The sequence below is a fragment of the Pan troglodytes genome, chromosome 10 (assembly GCF_028858775.2).
Source record: "Pan troglodytes isolate AG18354 chromosome 10, NHGRI_mPanTro3-v2.0_pri, whole genome shotgun sequence".
Taxonomy (NCBI): domain Eukaryota; kingdom Metazoa; phylum Chordata; class Mammalia; order Primates; family Hominidae; genus Pan; species Pan troglodytes.
Genome location: NC_072408.2, coordinates 127,064,742 through 127,086,638, shown reverse-complemented (window position 1 = coordinate 127,086,638; position 21,897 = coordinate 127,064,742). Strand labels below are relative to the sequence as shown.

Below are 21,897 nucleotides of genomic sequence, written 5' to 3'. Positions count from 1 at the left end.
CTCCCGGGTGGCTGGGACTACAGGCACGTGCTACCACGCCCGGCTACTTTTCCGTATTTTTAGTAGAGACGGGGTTTCACTGTATTAGCCACGATGGTCTTGATGTCCTGATCTTGTGATCCGCCCACCTCAGCCTCCCAAAGTGCTGGGATTACAGGCATGAGCTACCGCTCGCGGCCCGTCTGTGTCTCTTTCTATTTAACTTTCCCCTTCCTTCCTTCCTTCCTTCCTTCCTTCCTTCCTTCCTTCCTTCCTTCTTTCCTTCCTTCCTTCCTTCCTTCCTTTCTTCCTCCCTCCCTCCCCTCCCTCCCCTTCTCTCTTTCTCTCTTTTTTTTTTTCCAGCTTCCAAAAGCTTTATTGGCAAATATGCTCTGTAAAAGAATGATCAATCCTGTTGCCTCTAAGTCAGTAGAATGAAGAGCTGTGTCCAGGGACACACCACACCGTGCTGAAGGAGACTGCTGCTGTGTCCACCTCTTATTCATAGACCCAGTCATGAGCACAAGACTTGTAGTCAACCAGTTCTTCAGGCTTAAACCGTAGGCTGATTTCTTTTTCAGCAGTTTTTACTGAATCACTGCCATGAATGATGTTCCTGCCAACCTGAATGCAAAAGTCCCCACGAATGGTGCCTGGCTTAGAATCTGCTGGATTGGTCTCCCCAAGCATCACTCGGCCTGTCTTCACGACGTTCAGCCCCTCCCAGACCATGGCCACGACCGGCCCTGAGGTCATGTACTTCACCAGCCCAGGGAAGACTGGGCGGTCCTTCAGGTCAATGTAGTGCTGCTTCAGGTGTTCTTCAGAGGCCGGGAGGAACTTCATGGCCACGAGGCGGAACCCCTTCTGCTCGAAGCGCTTGATGATCTTGCCCACCAGGCCGCACTGCATGCTGTCCGGCCTGATGGTGATGAAGGTGCGCTCGAGGTTGGCCGTGGTCCGGGAAGCTGGAGGGGCCGGGCGGCGGCGCTGCGCTCCTCTCTTTCTTTTTTGGAACAAGGACTTGCTCTGTCACCCAGGCTGGAGTGTAATGGTGTGATCATGGCTCACTGCAGCCTCCAACTCCTGGGCTCAAGCAATCTTCCTTCCTCAACATCCCCAGTACCTAGGACTACAGGTTGGCACCTCTACAGCTGGATAATTTTTTAATGTTTTGTAGAGATGGGCTGTTTTCCTGAACTCAAGTGATCCTCCCGCCTGGCTTCCCTAAGTGCTGAGATTATAGGCACTAGCCACCACACCCATCCAGTAGTGACATTTTTTAAAATGTACTTTAAAAAAATTATTTATTTATTTATTTTATTTTTATTTTTTGAGACAGAGTCTCCCTCTTATCACCCAGGCTGGACTGCAATGGTGCGATCTCAGCTCACTGCAACCTCCCACTCCTGGGTTCAAGTGATTCTCCTGCCTCAGCCTCCCCAGTAGCTGGGATTACAGGCATACCACCATGCCCGGCTAATTTTTGTATTCTTAGTAGAGACGGGGTTTCACCATGTTGGCCAGGCTGGTCTAGAACTCTTGACCTCGTGATCTGCCCGCCTCGGCTTCCCAAAATGCTGGGATTACAGGTGTGAGCCACTGTGCCTGGCCTATTTTTGTAAAATATTAATTTGTTTTAGCAATAGATTAAGTTACATATGTGGGCCGAGCTCAATGGCTCACACCTGTAATCCCAGCACTTTGGGTGGCCAAGGCAGGCAGATTACGCGAGGTCAGGAGTTCAAGACCAGCCTGGCCAACATGGTGAGACCCCATCTCTACTAAAGATACAAAAAATTAGCTGGGCACGGTGGCACGCATCTGTAATCCCAGCTACTCAGGAGGCTGAGGCAGGAGAATCACTTGAATCCAGCAGGCGGAGGTTGTAGTGAGCCGAGATCGTGCCATTGGACTCCAGCCTGGAAATAGAGCAAGACTCCGCCCCTAAAAAAAAAAATTCAAACTATGCAAAAGAGTACTTAGTGAAATCTCCTTTCTACTCTTGATTCCCAGCCACCCCATTCCTCCAGCCTCAACCCTAGCCAGTTAACATTGGTAGTGTGCATTCTTCCAGAGTTGTTTCAATTTGTATAAGTATCTTTTTTATCTTTTTTTTTTTTTTTTTTTTTTAGACACAGCCTCACTGTGTCCTCCAGTCTGGAGTATAGTGGCACACTGCATTCTTCACCTCCTGGGCTCAAGTGATCCTCCTACCTCAGTCTCCTGAGCAGCTGGGACTACAGGCGCCCACCACCATGCCCGACTAACTTTTTTCATATTTTTTTAGAGATGGGGTTTCACCATGTTGCCCAGGTTGGTCTGGAACTCCTGGGCTCAAGCAGTCCACCTTCCCTGACCTCCCAAAGTGTTGGGATTACAGGTGTGAGCCACTGCACCCAGCCTTGTATAAGTACCTTTTTTTTTTTTTTTTGAGACGGAGTTTCACTCTTGTTGCCCAGGCTAGAGTGCAATGGCTCAATCTCTGCTCAACACAACCTCCCCCTCCGGGTTCAAGTGATTCTCCTGCCTCAGCCTACCGAGTAGCTGGGATTACAGGCGTAAGCCACCACGCCTGGCTAATTTTTGTATTTTTAGTAGAGATGGGGTTTCACCAAATTGGCCAGGCTGGTCTCGACCTGCTGACCTCGTGATCCGCCTGCCTTGGCCTCCCAAAGTGCTGGGATTACAGACGTGAGCCACCGCGCCGGCCTGTATAAGTATCTTATAAACATATTGTATCCCACTTTTTCCCACAAATGATACACACGTTACCTACATCGTTCAGTGTTATGTTTTCAGATCTTGGAAGCTGTTTCGTTTCAGTACATTTGAGCTTCCTGGGATCTTTTCTGTGGCTACATAATTTTCCGTTGTAGAACTGCATGTGATTTAATTAAACAGCCCCCTATTGATGGACATTTGAGTTGTTTCCAGTCTCTTGCTCTTAAAAACAGCACTGCGGCTGGGCATGGTGGCTCACGCCTGTAATCTCAACATTTTGGGAGTCCGAGGCAGGTGGATCACGAGGTCAGGAGTTCGATACCAGCCTGGCCAACTTGGTGAAACCCCATCTCTACTAAAAATACAAAAATTACCCGGGTGTGGTGGCTCACGCCTGTAATCCCAGCTACTCGGGATGCTGAGGCAGGAGAATTGCTTGAACCTAGGAGGCGGAGGTTGCAGTGAGCCGAGATTGTGCCATTGCACTCCAGCTCTGGGCAACAGAGCAAGACTCCATCTTGGGGAAAACAAACAAACAAACAAACAAACGGGCCGGGCATGGTGGCTCATGCCTGTAATCCCAGCACTTTGGGAGGCTGAGACGGGCAGATCACGAGGTCAGAAGATTGAGACCATCCTGGCTAACACGAGGAAACCCCGTCTCTACTAAAATTACAAAAAAAAAATTAGCCGGGAATGGTGGTGGGCGCCTGTAGTCCCAGCTACTCGGGAGGCTGAGACAGGAGAATGGTGTGAACTCGAGGGGTGGAGCTTGCAGTGAGCTGAGATCGCGCTACTGCACTCTAGCCTGGGCGACAGAGGAGAGTCCGTCTCAAAAAAAAAAAAAAAAAAAAAAAAAAAAAAAAAAAAAAAAAAAAAAAAACCACTGCAGTTAAGACCCCTGTACTGTCTTGTGTGTCAGTCCTGGGAAGATCTGTGAATGGCCTGAGAAGGAGGAGAGAGGTTTGGGCTGGGGGCCAGGAGATTGGGGTTTTCATCCTGATGCTACAACTAATTATGCAGCCCAGCTCACTCATCTCCTGGCATCTCCATGTTGCCAGTCTTTCATTCGTTCAAAAATAGTTACTCAAACCTACCATTCCAGATGCTGGTGAACAAGCAGCAAACAAGACAGACATAGTCCCTGTTCTCATAGCCCTGACATTTTAATGGGGGAGGCAGAGACAAATAATAAACAAGTACACAAATAAACGCAGAATATATGGCAGAAGGTGAACCTCAACAAATACCAGGGTAAGGAGTCTGATTTGGTGGGGTACGGGGAGACTTTAGATAAAATGTTCAGGACCCACAGAGGTGGCACGTGAACAGCTATGCCAAGATCTGAGATCAGCTATGTCAAGATCCCAAAGTGCTAGGATTACAGGCATGAGCCACTGCACTTAGCCCAATAAAGTTGATTTTTTTTTAAAAAAATAACAGCTCCCTCCCCCTCCCCCTCCCCCTCCCCCTCCCCGTCACCCGCTCCCTCTTTCTTTCTTCGGTCTCCTTCTGTTGCCAAGGCTGGACTGTACTGCCGTGGTCTTGGCTCGCTGCAGCCTCCCTGCCCCGGGCTCCCCTGGTTCTCCTGCCTTGGCCTGCCGAGTGCCTGGGATTGCGGGCACGCGCCGCCACGCCTGACTGGTTTTTGTATATTTGGAGGAGACAGGGTTTCGCCCTGTTGACTGGGCTGGTCTCTGGCTCCTGACCTCGAGTGGTCTGCCCGCCTCGGCCTCCTGGGGTGCTGGGATTGCAGACGAAGTCTCGGTCACTCAGTGCTCAGTGTTGCCCAGGCAGGAATGCAGTGGCGTGATCTCGGCTCGCTGCAACCTCCACCTTCCAGCTGCCTGCCTTGGCCTCCCAAAGTGCTAAGATTACAGCCTCTGCCCAGCCGCCCCGTCTGGGAAGCGAGGAGCGCCTCTGCCCAGCTGCCACCCTGTCTGGGAGGCGAGGAGCGCCTCTGCCCTGCCGCCACCCCGTCTGGGAGGTGAGGAGCACCTCTGCCCGGCCGCCACCCCGTCTGGGAGGTGAGGAGCGCCTCTGCCCGGCCGCCACCCCATCTGAGAGGAGTGCCTCTACCCGGCCGCCCGGTCTGGGAAGTGGGCGCCTCTGCCCAGCCACCCCGTCTGGGAGGTGGGGAGCACCTCTGCCCGGCAGCCCTTCATCTGGGAGGTGGGGAGCACCTCTGCCTGGCCGCCCTTCATCTGGGAGGTGGGGGGGCGCCTCTGCCCGGACACTGTGTCTGGGAGGTGGGGGGCGTTTCTGCCCGGCTGCCCCATCAGGGAGGTGGGGGGCGCTTCTGCCCGGCTGCCCATCGTCTGGGATGTGAGGGGCGCCTCTGCCCAGCCACCACCCCTTCTGGGAGGTGAGGAGCGCCTCTGCCAGGCCACCCCGCCTGGGAAGTGTACCCAACAGCTCCGAAGAGACAGCGACCATCGAGAACGGGCCATGATGACAATGGCGGTTTTGTCGAAAAGAAAAGGGGGAAATGTGGGGAAAAGAAAGAGAGATCAGATTGTTACTGTGTCTGTGTAGAAAGTAGACATAGGAGACACCATTTTGTTCTGTACTAAGAAAAATTCTTCTGCCTTGGGATGCTGTTAATCTATAACCTTACCCCAAACCCCGTACTCTCTGAAACATGTGCTGTGTCAACTCAGGGTTAAATGGATTAAGGACGGTGCAAGATGTGCTTTGTTAAACAGATGCTTGAAGGCAGCATGCTCCTTAAGAGTCATCACCACTCCCTAATCTCAAGTACCCAGGGACACAAACACTGCTGAAGGCCGAAGGCCGCAGGGACCTCTGCCTAGGAAAACCAGAGACCTTTGTTCACGTGTTTATCTGCTGACCTTTTCTCCATTATTATCCTATGACCCTGCCACATCCCCCTCTCTGAGAAACACCCAAGAATGATCAATAAATACTAAAAAAAATAAAAATAAAAAAATAACATTGCCGGGTACTCACGCCTGTAATCCCAGCACTTTGGGAGGCCGAGGGGGGTGGATCTCCAGAGGTCAGGAGTTCGAGACCAGACTGGCCAACATGGTGAGACACCGTCTCTACTAAAAATACAAAAAATTATCCAGGTGTCGTGTCGTGTGACTGTAATCACAGCTACCCAGTAGGCTGAGGCAGGAGAATCACTTGAACCTGGGAGGCGGAGGTTGCAGTGAGCCGAGATCACACCACTGCACTCCAGCCTGGACGACAGAGTGAGACTCCGTCTCGAAATAAATAAATAAATAAAATAAGATAACATTAGGCTGGTGCCGTGGCTCACGCCTGTAATCCCAGCACTTTGGGAGGCCGAGGGGGGTGGATCACCCAAGGTTAGGAGTTCAGAACCAGCCTGGGCAACATGGCAAAACCCTGTCTCTACTAAAAATAAGAAAAATTAGCCGGGCGTGATAGCGTGCCTGTAGTCCCAGCTACTTGGGAGGCTGAAGCAGGAGAATGGCTTGAACCTGGGAGGCGACGGTTGCAGTGAGTCAAGATTGCGCCATTGCATTCCAGCCTGGGTGATACAGCAAGACTCCATCTCAAAAAAAATTTTTTTAAAAGATAACATTGGCTTATTGGCTTCTGGGTAGAAAATTGACAATAGAGGTCCAGTTTGGAGGTTCATGCAGTAATCCCAGGCAAGAGAGGGTAGTGTGTGGCTGCACCTAGAGATATAATTGCAGAGGTGAAAATGAGGGGGTAGGGGTGGGAATTGGGCTACACTTTGCAGATGGACAGGCAGAACTGGGTGTGGAAAGCGAGGACGGGGAGGAACAGAGGATGACTTCCAGGTGGACACCCGGTCAACATATGGGGTCCTTAGGTGATAGAGAGGAGGATGAAGGTGGAAATCCAGCCCCCTTCACCTGAGAAAAGGTTGGAGAATCTCTTGAGATCCTTTTTGACCTTATAATTCTTTGTTTTCTTTAATTTTTTTTTTTTTTTTTTTTTTTTTTTTTTTTGAGATGGGAGTCTCACTCTGTTGCCCAGGCTGGAGTGCAGTGGCCCAGTCTCGGCTTACTGCAACCTCTGTCTCCTGAGTTCAAGTGATTCTACCTGCCTCAGCCTCCCAAGTAGCTGGAATTACAGGTGCACGCCACCACACCCAGTTAATTTTTGTGTTTTTAGTAGGGACAGGGTTTCACCATGATGGCCAGGCTGGTCTCGAACTCCTGACCTCAAGTGATCTGCCCACCTCGGCTTCCCTAAGTACTGGGATTATAGGCATGAACCACCATGCCCAGACACAATTCTTTGTATATAAGCCCTTCCAGGCAGGCATGCCATATGGAGAAGAATTCTCAATATCCCCATCTCACAGATGAGAAAACTGAGGCTGAGAGACTCTCCCAGGATCCCCAAATGGGAACTGAGGAAAACTGGAATTCTAGCTCAAATCTTCTTTTTTTTTTTTTTTTGAGATGAAGTCTTGCTGTGTCGCCCAGGCTGGAGTGCAGTGGCATAATCTCGGTTCACTGCAACATCCGCCTCCCAGGCTCAAGTGATCCTCCCATGTCAGCCTCCCAAGTAGCTGGGACTACGGGGCCTGCACCACCACACTGGCTAATTTTTGTATTTTTAATAGAGATGGCGTTTTGCCATGTTGGCTAGGCTGGTCTTGAACTCCTGACCGCAGGTGATCCACCCTCCTCAGCCCTCAGACTCTCACAATGCTGGGATTATGGGCGTGAGCCACTGTGCCCGTCCCTACATAGTTTTCTTTAAGTGGACCCACTTTAAAACAAACAAACAAACAAAAAAACCTTATCTTTATCCTAAACAATAATATTGGAGCTGGGCCAGGTGCGGTGGCTCATGCCTGTAATCCCAGCACATTGGGAAGCCGAGGGAGGTGGATTATGAGGTCAAGAGATCGAGACCATCCTGGCCAACATGGTGAAACCCCATCTCTACTAAAAATACAAAAGCTAGCCAGGCGTGGTGGTGGGTGCCTGTAGTCGCAGCTACTTGGGAGGCTGAGGCAGGAGAATCACTTGAACCCAGGAGGCGGAGGTTGCAGTAAGCCAAGATTGTGCCACCGCACTCCAGCCTGGTGACAAAGCGAGATTCCGTCTCAAAAATTAAAATAAATAAAATAAATAAATAATATTGGAGCCATCACAGGTTTTATGTGCTAATTAGATAATTTTCTAACACATAAATATGTAACTATTAAAATAAGGAATCTGGCCGGGCGCGGTGGCTCACGCCTGTAATCCTAGCACTTTGGGAGGCCGAGGCGGGCGGATCACGAGGTCAGGAGATCGAGACCATACTGGCTAACACGGTGAAACCCCGTCTCTACTAAAAATACAAAAAATTAGCCAGGCGTGGTGGCAGGCGCCTGTAGTCCCAGCTACTCGGGAGGCTGAGACAAAAGAATGGCGTGAACCCGGGGGGTGGAGCTTGCGGTGAGCCGAGATCGCGCCACTGCACTCTAGCCTGGGCGACAGAGCGAGACTCTGTCTTGAAAAGAAGAAAAAAAAAAAAAACTGAGCTGGGCATAGTGGCTCATGTCTATAATCCCAGCACTTTGGGAGGTCGAGGTGGGAGGATTCCTTGAGCCCAGGAGTTTGAGACCAGTTGGGCAACAAAGTGAGACCTCTCTGTGTCTGCAAAAAATACAAATAAAATAATAAATCTTTGTACTAGCTACAACCTCTCATTCCACCAGTGGCAGTTAGTCACACTACATTTGGGAGAATTATGCCTGGGACCACCCTACAGTGTTGCATGTCAACTCAGTACTCATGAAATATACATGATATATTTATCTAGATACAGCAGTTATAGACCACACTTTGTCAACACATAGTAAACGGACTAACGCGACACTTAACCTCACACTTCCACTCCTTAAGAACTGATCTGCAGGAAATCATTAAGGAAGTGTTCCGAGATTTAACTACAAGGATGTTGTCCTAGCATTGCTGATTATAGTGAAAATTTGTAACTAACTAAATTTTATCAGGAGATTGGCTAAGTAAATCCTGGTACAATTATATGATGCAATGCTGTTTTACCCAAGGAATTGATGTTTCAGAAGAATGTTAAATGCCATGAAAAGATGATCACACTGGACTGGCCACAGTGGCTCATGCTTGTAATTCTACCTCTTTGGGAGGCCAAGACTGGAGGACTGATTGAGCCTAGGAGTTCAAGAACAGGCTGGACAACATAGGGAGGCCCCCAGCTCTACAAAAAATGTAAAAAAATAACTAGATGTGGTGGTGCACACCTGTAGTCCCAGCTACTCAGGAGGCTGAGGTGGGAGGGTCACTTGAGCCTGGGAGGTCGAGGCTGCAGTAAGCCATGTTTGCACCACTGTACTCCAGCCCTGGGTGACAGAGGGAGACCCTATCCCAAAAAAAAAAAAAAAAAAAAAAAACCCCAAACAAAAAACAAAGTAGTGATAAATGGGTAAATGAGAAAACCAAGTTTCAAAACAGTGTGCAAAAATATTCAAATATATATTTAATGTTTTATATCTAAAAACATATATGTGTATGTTTTTTGTGTGTAAAAGAACGCTCTGGAAAATCTACAACTGGTCATTCTTTTAGTTTTGGATTATGGATAATATTAATTTTCATCTTAGTTTATTCATTTTAAAATAAGTTTTTTATTTTAAAAGATATCTGTAGGTCTGAATCTGAAAGGAAATCCAATAAAAAATAAAATAAAAATAAAGAAGAGGTCTTACTATGTTGCCCAGGCTGGTCTGGAACTCCTGAGCTCAAGTGATCCTCCTGCCTCAGCCTCCCAAGTGCTAGGATTACAGGTGTGAGCCACTGTGCTTGGCTATTTATTCGAGTTTTTGAGACGTTTTCCCACAATGACCAACTATTGGTTTTGTAAAGAAAATGTCCACATGTATATTATAAGCTCTGGAACTGACTCTTCTAGATCTGCTTTTATTCTCTCTCTCTCTCTCTTTTTTTTTTTTTTTTTGAGACAGAGTCTCACTCTGTTGCCCAGGCTGGAGTGCAGTGGCACGATCTTGGCTCACTGCAAGCCTCCCAGGTTCAAACGATCCTCCTGCCTCAGCTCCCCTAGTAGCTGGGATGACAGGCATGTGCCACCATGCCCAGGTAATTTTTTTTTTCTTTTTTTTTGAGACGGAGTTTCGCTCTTGTTGCCCAGGCTGGAGTGCAATGGCGCAATCTCGGCTCATAGCAACCTCCGCCTCCCGGGTTCAAGCCATTCTCCTGCCTCAGCCTCCCGAGTAGCTGGGATTACAGGCATGCGCCACCACGCCCGGCTAATTTTGTATTTTTAGTAGAGATGGGGTTTCTCCATGTTGGTCAGGCTGGTCTCGAACTGCGGACCTCAGGTGATCCACCTGCCTCAGCCTCCCAAAGTGCTAGGAGCTGCGTGAGCCACCACGCCTGGCCGGCAATTTTTGTATTTTTAGTAGAGACGGGGTTTCGCCATGTTTGCCAGGCTGGTGTTGAACTCCTGACCTCAGGTGATCCACCCACCTTGGCCTCCCAAAGTGCTGGAATTACACGTGTGAGCCACCATGCCCGGCTGCTTTTTTTCTCTTAACTTCTTTCTTCCCAACTTTAGTTAATGCAGTGCTAAGGCTAATTCATTAAGTGTGTGCTTAATAAATGTTATTCACCCAACACATCTTTATTGAGCACCTGTTGTATGCCAGCACTGGGATAGAACAATGAGCAAATGGTCTCCACCTTTCTGAAGCCTACAGTCTAGTAGGAGACAAACACAAATAACAAGTTAATAGGAATGATTATTATTACTATTTTTGAGACAGAGTCTCGCTCTGTCACCAGGCTGGAGTGCAGTGGCGCAATCTCGGCTCACTGCAAGCTCCACCTCCCGGGTTCACGCCATTCTCCTGCCTCAGCCTCCCGAGTAGCTGGGACTACAGGCATGCGCCACCACGCCCAGCTAATTTTTGTATTTTTAGTAGAAACGGGGTTTCACCATGTTGTCCAGGATGGTCTCTAACTCTTGACCTCGTGATCTGCCCACCTCAGCCTCCCAAAATGCTGGGATTACAGGCATGAGCCACTGTGCCTGGCCGGAATTATTATTATTATTATTTTTATTTTTTATTTTTTTGAGAGGAGTCTCACTCTGTCACCCAGGCTGGAGTGCAGTGGCATGATCTCGGCTCACTGCAAGCTCTGCCTCCTGGGTTCATGCCATTCTCCTGCCTCAGCCTCCTGAGTAGCTGGGACTACAGACGCCCGCCACCACACCTGGCTAATTTTTTTTTTTTTTTGTATTTTTAGTAGAGATGGGGTTTCACCGCATTAGCCAGGATGGTCTCGATCTCCTGACCTCGTGATCCACCCGCCTCAGCCTCCCAAAGTGCTGGGATTACAGGCATGAGCCACCGTGCCCGGCCAGAAATTATTTAATTATAATCATGATGAGTGCTTCTAGAATGCTAAAAAAAAGATTTTATTTATCTTTATTTTTATTTTTTGAGACGGAGTCTTGTTCTGTTGCCCAGGCTGGAGTGCAATGGTGCGATCTCAGCTCACTGCAACCTCCACCTCCTGGGTTTGAGTGATTCTCCTCCCTCAGCCTCCCAAGTAGCTGGGATTACAGGTGTGTGCCACCACACCTGGCTAATTTTTGTATTTTTAGTAGAGACGGGGGAGTTTCACCATATTGGCCAGGCTGGTCTTGATCTCCTGACCTCAGGTGATTCATCTGCCTTGGCCTCCCAAAGTGCTGATTGCAGGTGTGAGCCACCACGCCTGTCCCAAAAAAAGATTTTAATAACAGGGCTGACATAGTTCAGCAGGTCAGGGAACAGTTTTCTGAGGAAATGATTTTTAGGTTAAAACCCCCAAAATAGGCCAGGTATAGTGGCTCATTCCGGTAATCCCAGCACTTTGGGAGGCCGAGGTGGGCGGATCACGAGGTCAGGCATTGGAGACCACCCTGGCCAACATGGTGAAACCCCGTCTCTACTAAAAATACAAAAATTAGCCTGGTGTAGTGGCGCGCGCCGGTAATCCCAGCTACTCGGGAGGCTGAGGCAGGAGAATTGCTTGAACCCTGGAGGCAGAGGTTGCAGTGGGCCGAGATTGTGCCATTGCACTCCAGCCTGGGTGACAGAGAGAGACTCCATCTCAAAAAAAAAAAAAAAACCAAAATAATCATGACAGCTGACATTTAAAACTGTACTGTTCAATGCAGTAGCCGCTAGCCACATGTGACTACTGAGTACTTAAAATGTGGCTAGCTGGGCCGGATGCAGTGGCTCATGACTGTAATCCCAACATTTGGGAGGTAGAGGTGGGCAGATGGCTTGAGCCCAGGAGTTCAAGACCAGCCTGGGCAACATGGCAAAATCTCATCTCTACTAAAAATAAAAAATATTAGCCAGGTGCGGTGACATGTGCCTGTAGTCCCAGTTACCCAGGAGACAGAGATGGGAGGATCACTTAAGCCTGGGAGATTGAGGCTGCAGTGAGCCTCAGTCTCACCACTCTACTCCGGCATGGACAACAGAGTGAGACCCTGTCTCAAAAAAAAAAAAAAAGAAAAGAAAAGAAATGTGGCTATTTGGATTGAGATGTGCTGTAAGTGTAAAATACACATTGGATCTTGAAGACTTCATACAAAAAAGAGTAAGATATCTCACTGATATTTTGTTATATTGATTACAAGTTGAAATGACAACATTTAGGATTTTTTTTTTTTTTTTTTTTTGAGACAGAATCTTGCTCTGTCGCCAGGCTGGAGTGCAGTGGTGGGATCTCAGCTCACTGCAATCTCTGACTCCCTGGTTCAAGTGAGTCTCCTGCCTCAGCCTCCCGAGTAGCTGGGATTACAGGCACGTGCCACCAGCTAATTTTTGTATTTTTAGTAGAGATGGGGTTTCACCATGGCCAGGATGGTCTTGATCTCCTGACCTTGTGATCCTCCCGCCTTGGCCTCCCAAAGTGCTGGGATTACAGGTGTGAGCCACCATGCCCAGCCAACACTGAGGATATATTGAATTAAATAAAATATATTATTAACATTAATTTTATCTATTTTATTTATTTATTTTGAGATGGAGTCTCACTCTGTCCCCCAGGCTGGAGTGCAGTGGTGTGATCTTGGCTCACTGCAAACTCCACCTCCCAGGTTCAAGCGATTCTCCTGCCTCAGCCTCTGGAGTAGCTGAGATTATAGGTGCCCACCACCATGCCCGGCTAATTTTTGTGTTTTTAGTAGACCAGGCTGTTAGCCAGGCTGGTCTTGAACTCCTGACCTCAGGTTGTTTGCTCACCTCGGCCTCCTAAAGTGCTGGGATTACAGGCATGAGCCGCTGTGCCCGGCCATATATTTTTTTATTTTTTATTTTTCGAGATGGAGTTCTGGTCTTGTAAGCCAGGCTGGATCTTGGCCCACTGCAACTTCCGCCTCCCGGGTTCAAGCGATTCTCCTGACTCAGCCTCCCAAGTAGCTGGGATTACAGGCATGTGCCACCACACCTAGCTAATTTTGTATATTTAGTAGAGATGGGGTTTCACCATGTTGGTCAGGCTGGTCTCAAACTCCTGACCTGAGGTAATCCACCCATCTTGGCCTCCCAAAGTGCTGGGATTACAGGCATGAGCCACCGTGCCTGGCCTGTTTTCTTTTATTTTTTTAAAGATATTTTTTAGAGAGGAGGTCTTGCTAGTTTCCCAGTTTGGACTCAAACTCCTAAACTCAAGCAATCCTCCTGCCTCAGTATCCCATGTAGGTGGGACTACAGGCATATGCCATTGCACTTGGCTAAAAAAGTTTTGATTGGGCCGGGCGCGGCGGCTCACACCTGCAATCCCAGCACTTTGGGAGGTGAGGCAGGTGGGATCACCTGAGGTCAGGAGTTCAAGACCAGCCTGGCCAACATGGTGAAACCCCATCTCTACTTAAAGAAATGCAAAAGCTCAAAAAAAAAAAAAAAGAGAGAAGGACTGTGTGGTAGATAGAGCTCCCTCTCCCCTCTCCCCTCTCCCCTCCCCCCTCCCCCCTCTCCCCTCTCCCCTCTTTCCACGGTCTCCCTCTGATGCCGAGCCGAAGCTGGACGGTACTGCTGCCATCTCAGCTCACTGCAACCTCCCTGCCCGATTCTCCTGCCTCAGCCTGCCGAGTGCCTGCGATTGCAGGCGCGCGCCGCCACGCCTGACTGGTTTTCGTATTTTTTTGGTGGAGACGGGGTTTCGATGTGTCGGCTGGGCTGGTCTCCAGCTCCTAACCGCGAGTGATCCGCCAGCCTCGGCCTCCCGAGGTGCCGGGATTGCAGACGGAGTCTCGTTAACTCAGTGCTCAATGGCGCCCAGGCTGGAGTGCAGTGGCGTGATCTCGGCTCGCTACAACCACCTCCCAGCCGCCTGCCTTGGCCTCCCTAAGCGCCGAGATTGCAGCCTCTGCCTGGCAGCCACCCCGTCTGGGAAGTGAGGAGCGTCTCCGCCTGACCGCCCATCGTCTGGGATGTGAGGAGCCCCTCTGCCTGGCTGCCCAGTCTGGAAAGTGAGGAGCGTCTCTGCCCGGCCGCCATCCCATCTAGGAAGTGAGGAGCGCCTCTTCCCGGCCGCCATCACATCTGGGAAGTGAGGAGCGTCTCCGCCTGACCGCCCATCGTCTGGGATGTGAGGAGCCCCTCTGCCTGGCTGCCCAGTCTGGAAAGTGAGGAGCGTCTCTGCCCGGCCGCCATCACATCTGGGAAGTGAGGAGCGTCTCTGCCCGGCCGCCCATCGTCTGAGATGTGGGGAGCACCTCTGCCCTGCCGCCCCGTCCGGGATGTGAGGAGTGTCTCTGCCCGGCTGCCCTGTCTGAGAAGTGAGGAGACCCTCTGCCTGGCAACCGCCCCGTCTGAGAAGTGAGGAGCCCCTCCGCCTGGCAGCCACCCCGTCTGAGAAGTGAGGAGCGTCCTCCCTCCTCGTCTGGGAGGGAGGTGGGGGGGTCAGCCCCCCGCCCGGCCAGCCGCCCCGTCCGGGAGGTGAGGGGCACCTCTGCCCGGCCGCCCCTACCGGGAAGTGAGGAGCCCCTCTGCCCGGCCAGCCGCCCCGTCCGGGAGGGAGGTGGGGGGGTCAGCCCCCCTCCCAGCCAGCCGCCCCATCCGGGAGGGAGGTGGGGGGGTCAGCCCCCCGCCCGGCCAGCCGCCCCGTCCGGGAGGGAGGTGGGGGGATCAGCCCCCCGCCTGGCCAGCCGCCCCGTCCGGGAGGGAGGTGGGGGGATCAGCCCCCTGCCCGGCCAGCCGCCCTGTCCAGGAGGTGGGGGGGGCGCCTCTGCCCGGCCGCCCCTACTGGGAAGTGAGGAGCCCCTCTGCCCGGCCAGCCGCTCTGTCTGGGAGGGAGGTGGGGGGGTCAGCCCCCCGCCCGGCCAGCCGCCCCGTCCGGGAGGGAGGTGGGGGGGTTAGCCCCCCGCCTGGCCAGCCGCCCCATCCGGGAGGTGAGGGGCGCCTCTGCCCGGCCGCCCCTTCTGGGAAGTGAGGAGCCCCTCTGCCCGGCCAGCCGCCCCGTCCGGGAGGGAGGTGGGGGGGTCAGCCCCCCGCCCGGCCAGCCGCCCCGTCCGGGAGGGAGGTGGGGGGGTCAGCCCCCCGCCCGGCCAGCCGCCCCGTCCGGGAGGGAGGTGGGGGGGTCAGCCCCCCGCCCGGCCAGCCGCCCCGTCCGGGAGGGAGGTGGGGGGGTCAGCCCCCCGCCCGGCCAGCCGCCCCGTCCGGGAGGGAGGTGGGGGGGTCAGCCCCCCGCCCGGCCAGCCGCCCCGTCCGGGAGGGAGGTGGGGGGGTCAGCCCCCCGCCCGGCCAGCCGCCCCGTCCGGGAGGGAGGTGGGGGGGTCAGCCCCCCGCCCGGCCAGCCGCCCTGTCCGGGAGGTGAGGGGCGCCTCTGCCCGGCCGCCCCTACCGGGAAGTGAGGAGCCCCTCTGCCCGGCCAGCCGCCCCCTCCGGGAGGGAGGTGGGGGGGTCAGCCCCCCACCCGGCCAGCCGCCCCGTCCGGGAGGGAGGTGGGGGGGTCAGCCCCCCGCCCGGCCAGCCGCCCCGTCCGGGAGGGAGGTGGGGGGTCAGCCCCCCGCCCGGCCAGCCGCCCCATCCGGGAGGGAGGTGGGGGGGTCAGCCCCCCACCCGGCCAGCCGCCCTGTCCGGGAGGTGAGGGGCGCCTCTGCCCGGCCGCCCCTACCGGGAAGTGAGGAGCCCCTCTGCCCGGCCAGCCGCCCCCTCCGGGAGGGAGGTGGGGGGGTCAGCCCCCCGCCGGGCCAGCCGCCCCGTCGGGGAAGTGAGGGGCGCCTCTGCCCAGCCGCCCCTACTGGGAAGTGAGGAGCCCCTCTGCCCGGCCAGCCGCCCCCTCCGGGAGGGAGGTGGGGGGGTCAGCCCCCCGCCGGGCCAGCCGCCCCGTCCGGGAGGTGAGGGGCGCTTCTGCCCGGCCGCCCCTACTGGGAAGTGAGGAGCTCCTCTGCCCGGCCACCACCCCATCTGGGAGGTGTACTCAACAGCTCATTGAGAAGGGGCCATGAAGACAATGGCGGTTTTGTGGAATAGAAAGGGGGGAAAGGTGGGGAAAAGATTGAGAAATCGGATGGTTGCCGTGTCTGTGTAGAAAGAGGTAGACACGGGAGACTTTTCATTTTGTTCTGTACTAAGAAAAATTCTTCTGCCTTGGGATCCTGTTGATCTGTGACCTTACCCCCAACCCTGTGCTCTCTGAAACATGTGCTGTATCCACTCAGGGTTGAATGGATTAAGGGCGGTGCAAGATGTGCTTTGTTAAACAGATGCTTGAAGGCAGCATGTTCGTTAAGAGTCATCACCACTCCTTAATCTCAAGTACCCAGGGACACAAACACTGCGGAAGGCCGCAGGGTCCTCTGCCTAGGAAAACCAGAGAACTTTGTTCACTTGTTTATCTGCTGACCTTCCCTCCACTATTGTCCTGTGACCCTGCCAAATCCCCCTCTGCGAGAAACACCCAAGAATGATCAATAAAAAAGAAAAAAAAAAAAAAAAAAAAAAAAAAGAAATGCAAAAATTGGCCAGGCGCGGTGGCTCACGCCTGTAATCCCAGCACTTTGGGAGGCCGAGACGGGCGGATCACGAGGTCAGGAGATCGAGACCATCCTAGCTAACACGGTGAAACCCCGTCTCTACTAAAAATAGAAAAAATTAGCTGGGCGTGGTGGTGGGCGCCTGTAGTCCCAGCTACTTGGGAGGCTGAGGCAGGAGAATGGCATGAACCTGGGAGGCAGAGCTTGCAGTGAGCCGAGATCGCGCCACTGCACTCCAGCCTGGGCGACAGAGCAAGACTCCGTCTCAAAAAAAAACAAAAACAAAAACAAAAATTAGTCGGGTGTGATAGCGGGTGCCTGTAATCCTAGCTACTCAGGAGGCTGAGGCAGGAGAATCACTTGAACCCGGGAGGCAGAGGTTGCAGTGAGCTGAGATCATGCCGCTGCACTCCACCCTGGGCGACAGAGTGAGACTCTGTCTCAAAAAAAGAAAGAAAAAAAAGAAAAGTTTTGATTGCATATCCGGCTTGCATTCTGTTTCTTTTCTCTCTCTTTCTTTCCTTCCTTCCTTCCTTCCTTCTTTCTTTCTTTTTTTTTTTTTTTGACAGAGTCTCACTGTCGCGCAGGCAGGAGTGCAGTGGTGCAATCTCGACTCACTGCAACCTCCATCTCCTGGGTTCAGGTGATTCTCCTGCCTCAGCCTCCTGAGCAGCTGGAATTACTGGTGCACACCACTATGCCCAGCTAATTTATATATTTTTAGTAGAGATGGTGTTTCGCCATGTCGGCCAGGCTGGTCTCGAACTCCTGACCTCAAGTGATCCGCCCGCCTTGGCCTTCCAAAGTGCTGGGATTACAGGTGTGAGCCTGGTCGAGTTCTGTTTCTACTGCTGAGTGAGGAGTGTTATTTTGTGGTGACAAGGACCATTCTAAGTACTAGGTGTGTCGTTTCTTATTTAGTCCTATGAGGACTCTGAGAGGTAGCTACTATTAACCTTTCTATAGGGGAAGAAACTGAGGCACAGAGTAAATTGCCCAAGATGAACCACTAGCAAGAAGTCAGCAGGGTTGTCCATCTGCTCTGTCAATGTCGTTTAATCTTTAGGAAGAATGAAAAAACCTGATTGATTTTATCAAATGCAAGGGACTGAATGTTCATATCCTTGAAAATTCATATGTTGAAATCTAATCTCAATTCGATAGTGTTAGGAGGTGAGGCCTGACAGGTGATTAGGTCATGAGGGCAGGGCCCTCATGAAAGAGATTAGTTAGTGCCTTTATTAAAGGGACCCTCTTTGAGCCGTGTGAGGGTACAAAAAGTCAACAGTCTGCAACCCAGAAGAGGGCCCTCACCAGAACCTGACTGTGCTGGCACCCTGATCTTGAACTTTCAGCCTCCAAAACTGTGAAAAAATAATTTCTGTTGTTTATAAGTCACTCGGTCTACAGTATTTTGTTGTAGCAGCCTGAACTAGACACCAAGTTTAATTGCTGTGGGGTGAGAGTCCGAGGGAAGAAGGAAACCAGGGAGGAAATAGGGGTTTAGGAATGATTTACATGAGGAAATCCCTGGCAGGGACCTGAGTGTTCGAGTGCACCAGCACTCAACTCTGAAGCTTCAGTTCTCTTTAGAACTCTGCATACCAATGGGAAACTTGCTCATTCAATGGGTGCCTCGCATTTCCAGACCACACAGCTTTGAAAAAGAAAGGTTTTAGACCTTTGGAGAAGTGGACAAGCGTATGCCCTGGGGTTGGTCTAAGTTGTTAGCAGTTTCACTTAGCCATTTCATAACCAGGCCTTGGCATAAGCCTCCCCAGGTTCAAATCTCAGTTTCCTTACTTATTAGCTGTATGACCTGGAGTAACTCAACCTCTGACTCTCAACTCTTCCAGCTGTAAAAGGGGCTAACAATGCTCATCTCCTAGGCTTGTGGTCAGTATTAAATGTCTTGTCTACAGATCTTTGCACATGCTGTTCCACACAGCTGGGAGTGGGGCGAGGCTACTCATCCTTCATGCTAACCACTTTGCTCTTTTGCGTGCACCTTTAGATTCAAGAAGGTAGACATCATGTTAGTCTTATTCATCATCCCAACCTACGCAACAAAGCAAGACTGTGTCTTAAAAACACAAAAACAGGCTGGGCGTGGTGGCTCACACCTGTAATCCCAGCACTTTGGGAGGCTGAGGGGGGCGGATCACCTGAAGTCAGGAGTTCAAGACCAGCCTGGCCAACATGGTGAAACCCTGTCTCTACTAAAAATACAAAAATTAGCCAGGCATGGTAGTACACGCCTGTAATCCCACCAGGAGGCAGGAGATCACCTGAGATCAGGAGTTCAAGACCAGCCTGGCCAACATGGTGAAACCCCATCTCTACTAAAAATACAAAAATTAGCCAGGCATGGTGGTATGCGCCTGTAATCCCAGCAGGAGGCAGGAGAATCACTTGAACCTGGGATGCGGAGGTTGCAGTGAGCTGAGATTGCACCACTGCACTCCAACCTGGGCGACAGATTGGGACTCCATCTCAAACAAAAACAAAAACACAAAAACTAAAACAAAATAGAGGTATGTGCAAGATGCTGGAAAAGCACGCAATAGAGTGTTTGAGGAACAGTCTTTGGTCTTGAATTTATTATAGGAGAATGTGGCAGCCACAGAAGCTGCTTGGATCTGCCTTTATAAAATGACTGAACATGGTGGGAGCATTGGAACCCGGATACTTCTGCCCAAGGAGACTTCTCATTTTTTTTGTCCTGGAATTCCCTGATGGGTTGACCTGTTTGTCAGATCTGAGTCTCCTTGCCCAACCCTGCTTATTTCCCCTTCTCTGTCACGGGCATTACCCCTAGCTTTATCTCAGCATCTCATCTGCTTTCTGGAGGACCTGATCTGACCCAGAAGGCCTGGATTCTTGAGGGACAAGGGGAACTTGAAGCTGTACTTGCAGAGCAGTTTTATATAAAATCCACAAACTGCCATCACCCATCCCAACGGGTAGGGAAGTACCTCTAGGAGGATTAATTTAGAGAATAGCTATATAGTGTCTGTCTATTCAGACACTCAATAAATGGTAGCTGTTATTATTACCCAATTTCCGAGTGGGTGGGAGCACTGGGTGTGACTTTCCTGTAGTTTTCCCTTTAATGTCTAATCTGGGGTCCCCTCTGCCCCATGCAGTTTTGGAAAAGTGTCTAGGGAGGGTGGCTGTGTGGAAGTAATATTAAGAGAGATGGAACCACACAGGTATTGGGTTTGGGCCAGAAAGGGTGAACTGCGAGCTGCACTGCCATTGATCCAGAGGACGACCCCAGGAAAGGTCAGCCACGGGCTCCGGGCCTTGCCTGGTACTGATTTATGGTCCTCCTGGGTGGTGACCTACAGGTGACAGACGGACAGGTGGGCAAAACTGACTGTCCAGTGGACAGGCATGTGATGACCCAGTGGCTGACGAATGCACAGACACATGGCTGACTGTGGACGGATTTGTCATCCGCAGGGTCAGGCAAGTGACTTTGAGAGGGACAGAAAGATGGATGGGAGTGGCTGGAGGCCTGGGAGCCGCCCACCTGCCCCCTTAGCCGCGAGGGGGCGCCACCGCCCCGCCCAGCGACGCCCACTGCCCGGGCTCTTGGCGGGGGCGGGACCAGCGTGCGCAGGGGGCGGGGCCAGCAAGCTCGCGGGGTGTCCGGGGGCGGGGCGCGCGTGCACAAGGGGGCGGCCGGGGGCGGGGCGCGCGGCGGGCGAGGGCGCGGGCGCGCGCGGCGGCGGCGCGTTCCGTTCCGGGCCAAGCCTCGCGGCGGAAAAGTTGCGGGGCATAGAGGAGCGGCCCCGGGACGGGCAGCTAGCGCGACCCTGAGCCGGCGCCCGTGGTCCGGCCATGGACGACCTCGGTGAGTGAGCGGGAGGCCGAGGGAGGAGGAGGCGAGAGGCGCGCAGCTTGGGGCCAGGAGGGCGCCAGCGAGCGGCAGGGGCCGCGGGATCCCACCCTCGGCGGCCCCGGCCTCAGCTCCCGTCCCTGCCGGCCGGGGCTCCGCGGGGCTGGGATCCCTAACCGGGCCTTAGTCCCGGGCCAGGCCGGCCCCGGCACCGACAGCACAGCAGCGACCCCCCGTCTGGGACGGCTTCACCTCTGGACCCCCGACCTCGGGGACCCATCACCATCTCCCAGAAGGGCCCCAGGGACCAGCCCGCCCCGCAGGGACCCACCCCGTCCGCTGCAGGGACGAGACTTCCTGCGGCAGACCACCTCGTCAGCTACGGGACCCTCACCTCGCAGACCTCTCCCCACCCCCACCTCACAGATCGACCGCCCAACTCGGGGAGCAGCTGCCCGATCTCATGGGCTGCTCCCTCATTTCCTCGACCTGCTCCCCGTCCCTCCAGGGCCGCCCCCCACTTCACAGACTAGCACCCCCCTTCAGGGATAACCCCTCGGAGCCCACCCCTTTCATTTCACAAGTCAGATGCAAAAGCTAGAGATGAGCGTGTGATGACCACACCCCCATTTCAAAGACAAGTTTCCCAGTCTGCCTGCTCTTCTGACCCCCCACTTCAAATCTGGTCACCCTGTTTCAAGGACCCATCACTCATTTTCTCTCACTGACCTCCCCGCTCTGTGGACCAGCCCCTCAATTCACAGACCAGTCCGTCTTCCATGGTATCTCAGTCTAGAACGGTAATTTGGGAGTCCTGATTCTCTCCCCACCCCTAGATTCTGGTGAAATGCCAGGGGAATGAGGTGGAAGGTGGGCCCCAAGGTATGACCATCCCTGAACGTGTCCTGGCTAGCAGGGTCCCCTCCACCCTCTCTGCGTCAGGCCCTGCTGGAAGCCACGCAGGTGAAAGAGGACAGGATGCCCAGAACAGAGTTTTACTGTTTTCCTGTTATTGGAGCCCCAAGGTTACTCTTTTCAGTCCAGTCTTGATCTGGTGTTAGGGGAAAGAAAGTATCTCCTGGAAGCCGACTCTAAACCCAAGGGGGTTGGTGCCAGGGTTCTAGGAATGCCTTGGGTGGCGTGAACGCAGGAGTGGGAGGATTCGCTGTCTCTCCCTTCCCTTCACGCCTGTAGCTGGAGGGCCCTGAGCTTGGGAGGTGAGGAGGGGGGCAACGTTTCTTCTCTGTAGGAGCCTTGTCTTTCCTCTCTGGACTGTGGGTGGCTTGTGTGACCACTGATGCTTCCTCTGTCCCAGGCTCTGAGGAGTAGATTCAGCAGACAGGACT

The 21,897-nt window shown here is 52.8% G+C and overlaps 2 protein-coding genes across 20 annotated transcripts in view; one reads left to right on the top strand and one right to left on the bottom strand.

Moving 5' to 3' along the window:
• Positions 1-327: 327 nt before the first annotated feature.
• On the bottom strand, positions 328-20,555 carry LOC101059613 (nucleoside diphosphate kinase, mitochondrial). Its single transcript, XM_003952321.6, has 3 exons — positions 20,247-20,555; positions 19,918-20,051; positions 328-985 (listed from the first exon to the last, which is right to left on the bottom strand). The coding sequence occupies exons 1-3, from the start codon at positions 20,553-20,555 to the stop codon at positions 478-480; spliced, it is 951 nt and encodes a 316-aa protein (XP_003952370.3). The 3' UTR covers positions 328-477.
• Positions 20,397-21,897, top strand: part of PXN (paxillin) — a 55,206-nt gene continuing 53,705 nt past the window's right edge. For 7 of the 19 annotated variants that reach the window (XM_054663669.2, XM_063785079.1, XM_063785078.1 and 4 more), the window contains exon 1: positions 20,460-20,566. Coding sequence is in view for 5 of the 19 variants with exons in the window: in XM_509424.8 (XP_509424.3) it covers positions 20,554-20,566 (13 nt within the window). In the remaining 14 variants the exon portion in view is untranslated. Of the gene's footprint in view, positions 20,567-21,897 lie in introns of all 19 variants that reach the window. The other 12 variants (XM_509424.8, XM_063785080.1, XM_001159942.7 and 9 more) reach the window with 7 other exon arrangements.

Bases quoted from the DNA above. Each gene is read 5' to 3' on its own strand.
- LOC101059613 (XM_003952321.6), bottom strand. From the start codon at position 20,555: ATGGCCGGACCACGGGCGCCGGCTCAGGGTCGCGCTAGCTGCCCGTCC. The intron at 20,052-20,246 runs GCAGGTGGGCGG...TGTCACCTGTAG, and splicing joins GCCCCCTCGCGGCTAAGGGG to GTCACCACCCAGGAGGACCA. The intron at 986-19,917 runs GTGTGGTTCCAT...GTTCCAAAAAAG, and splicing joins CTGGCCCAAACCCAATACCT to AAAGAGAGGAGCGCAGCGCC.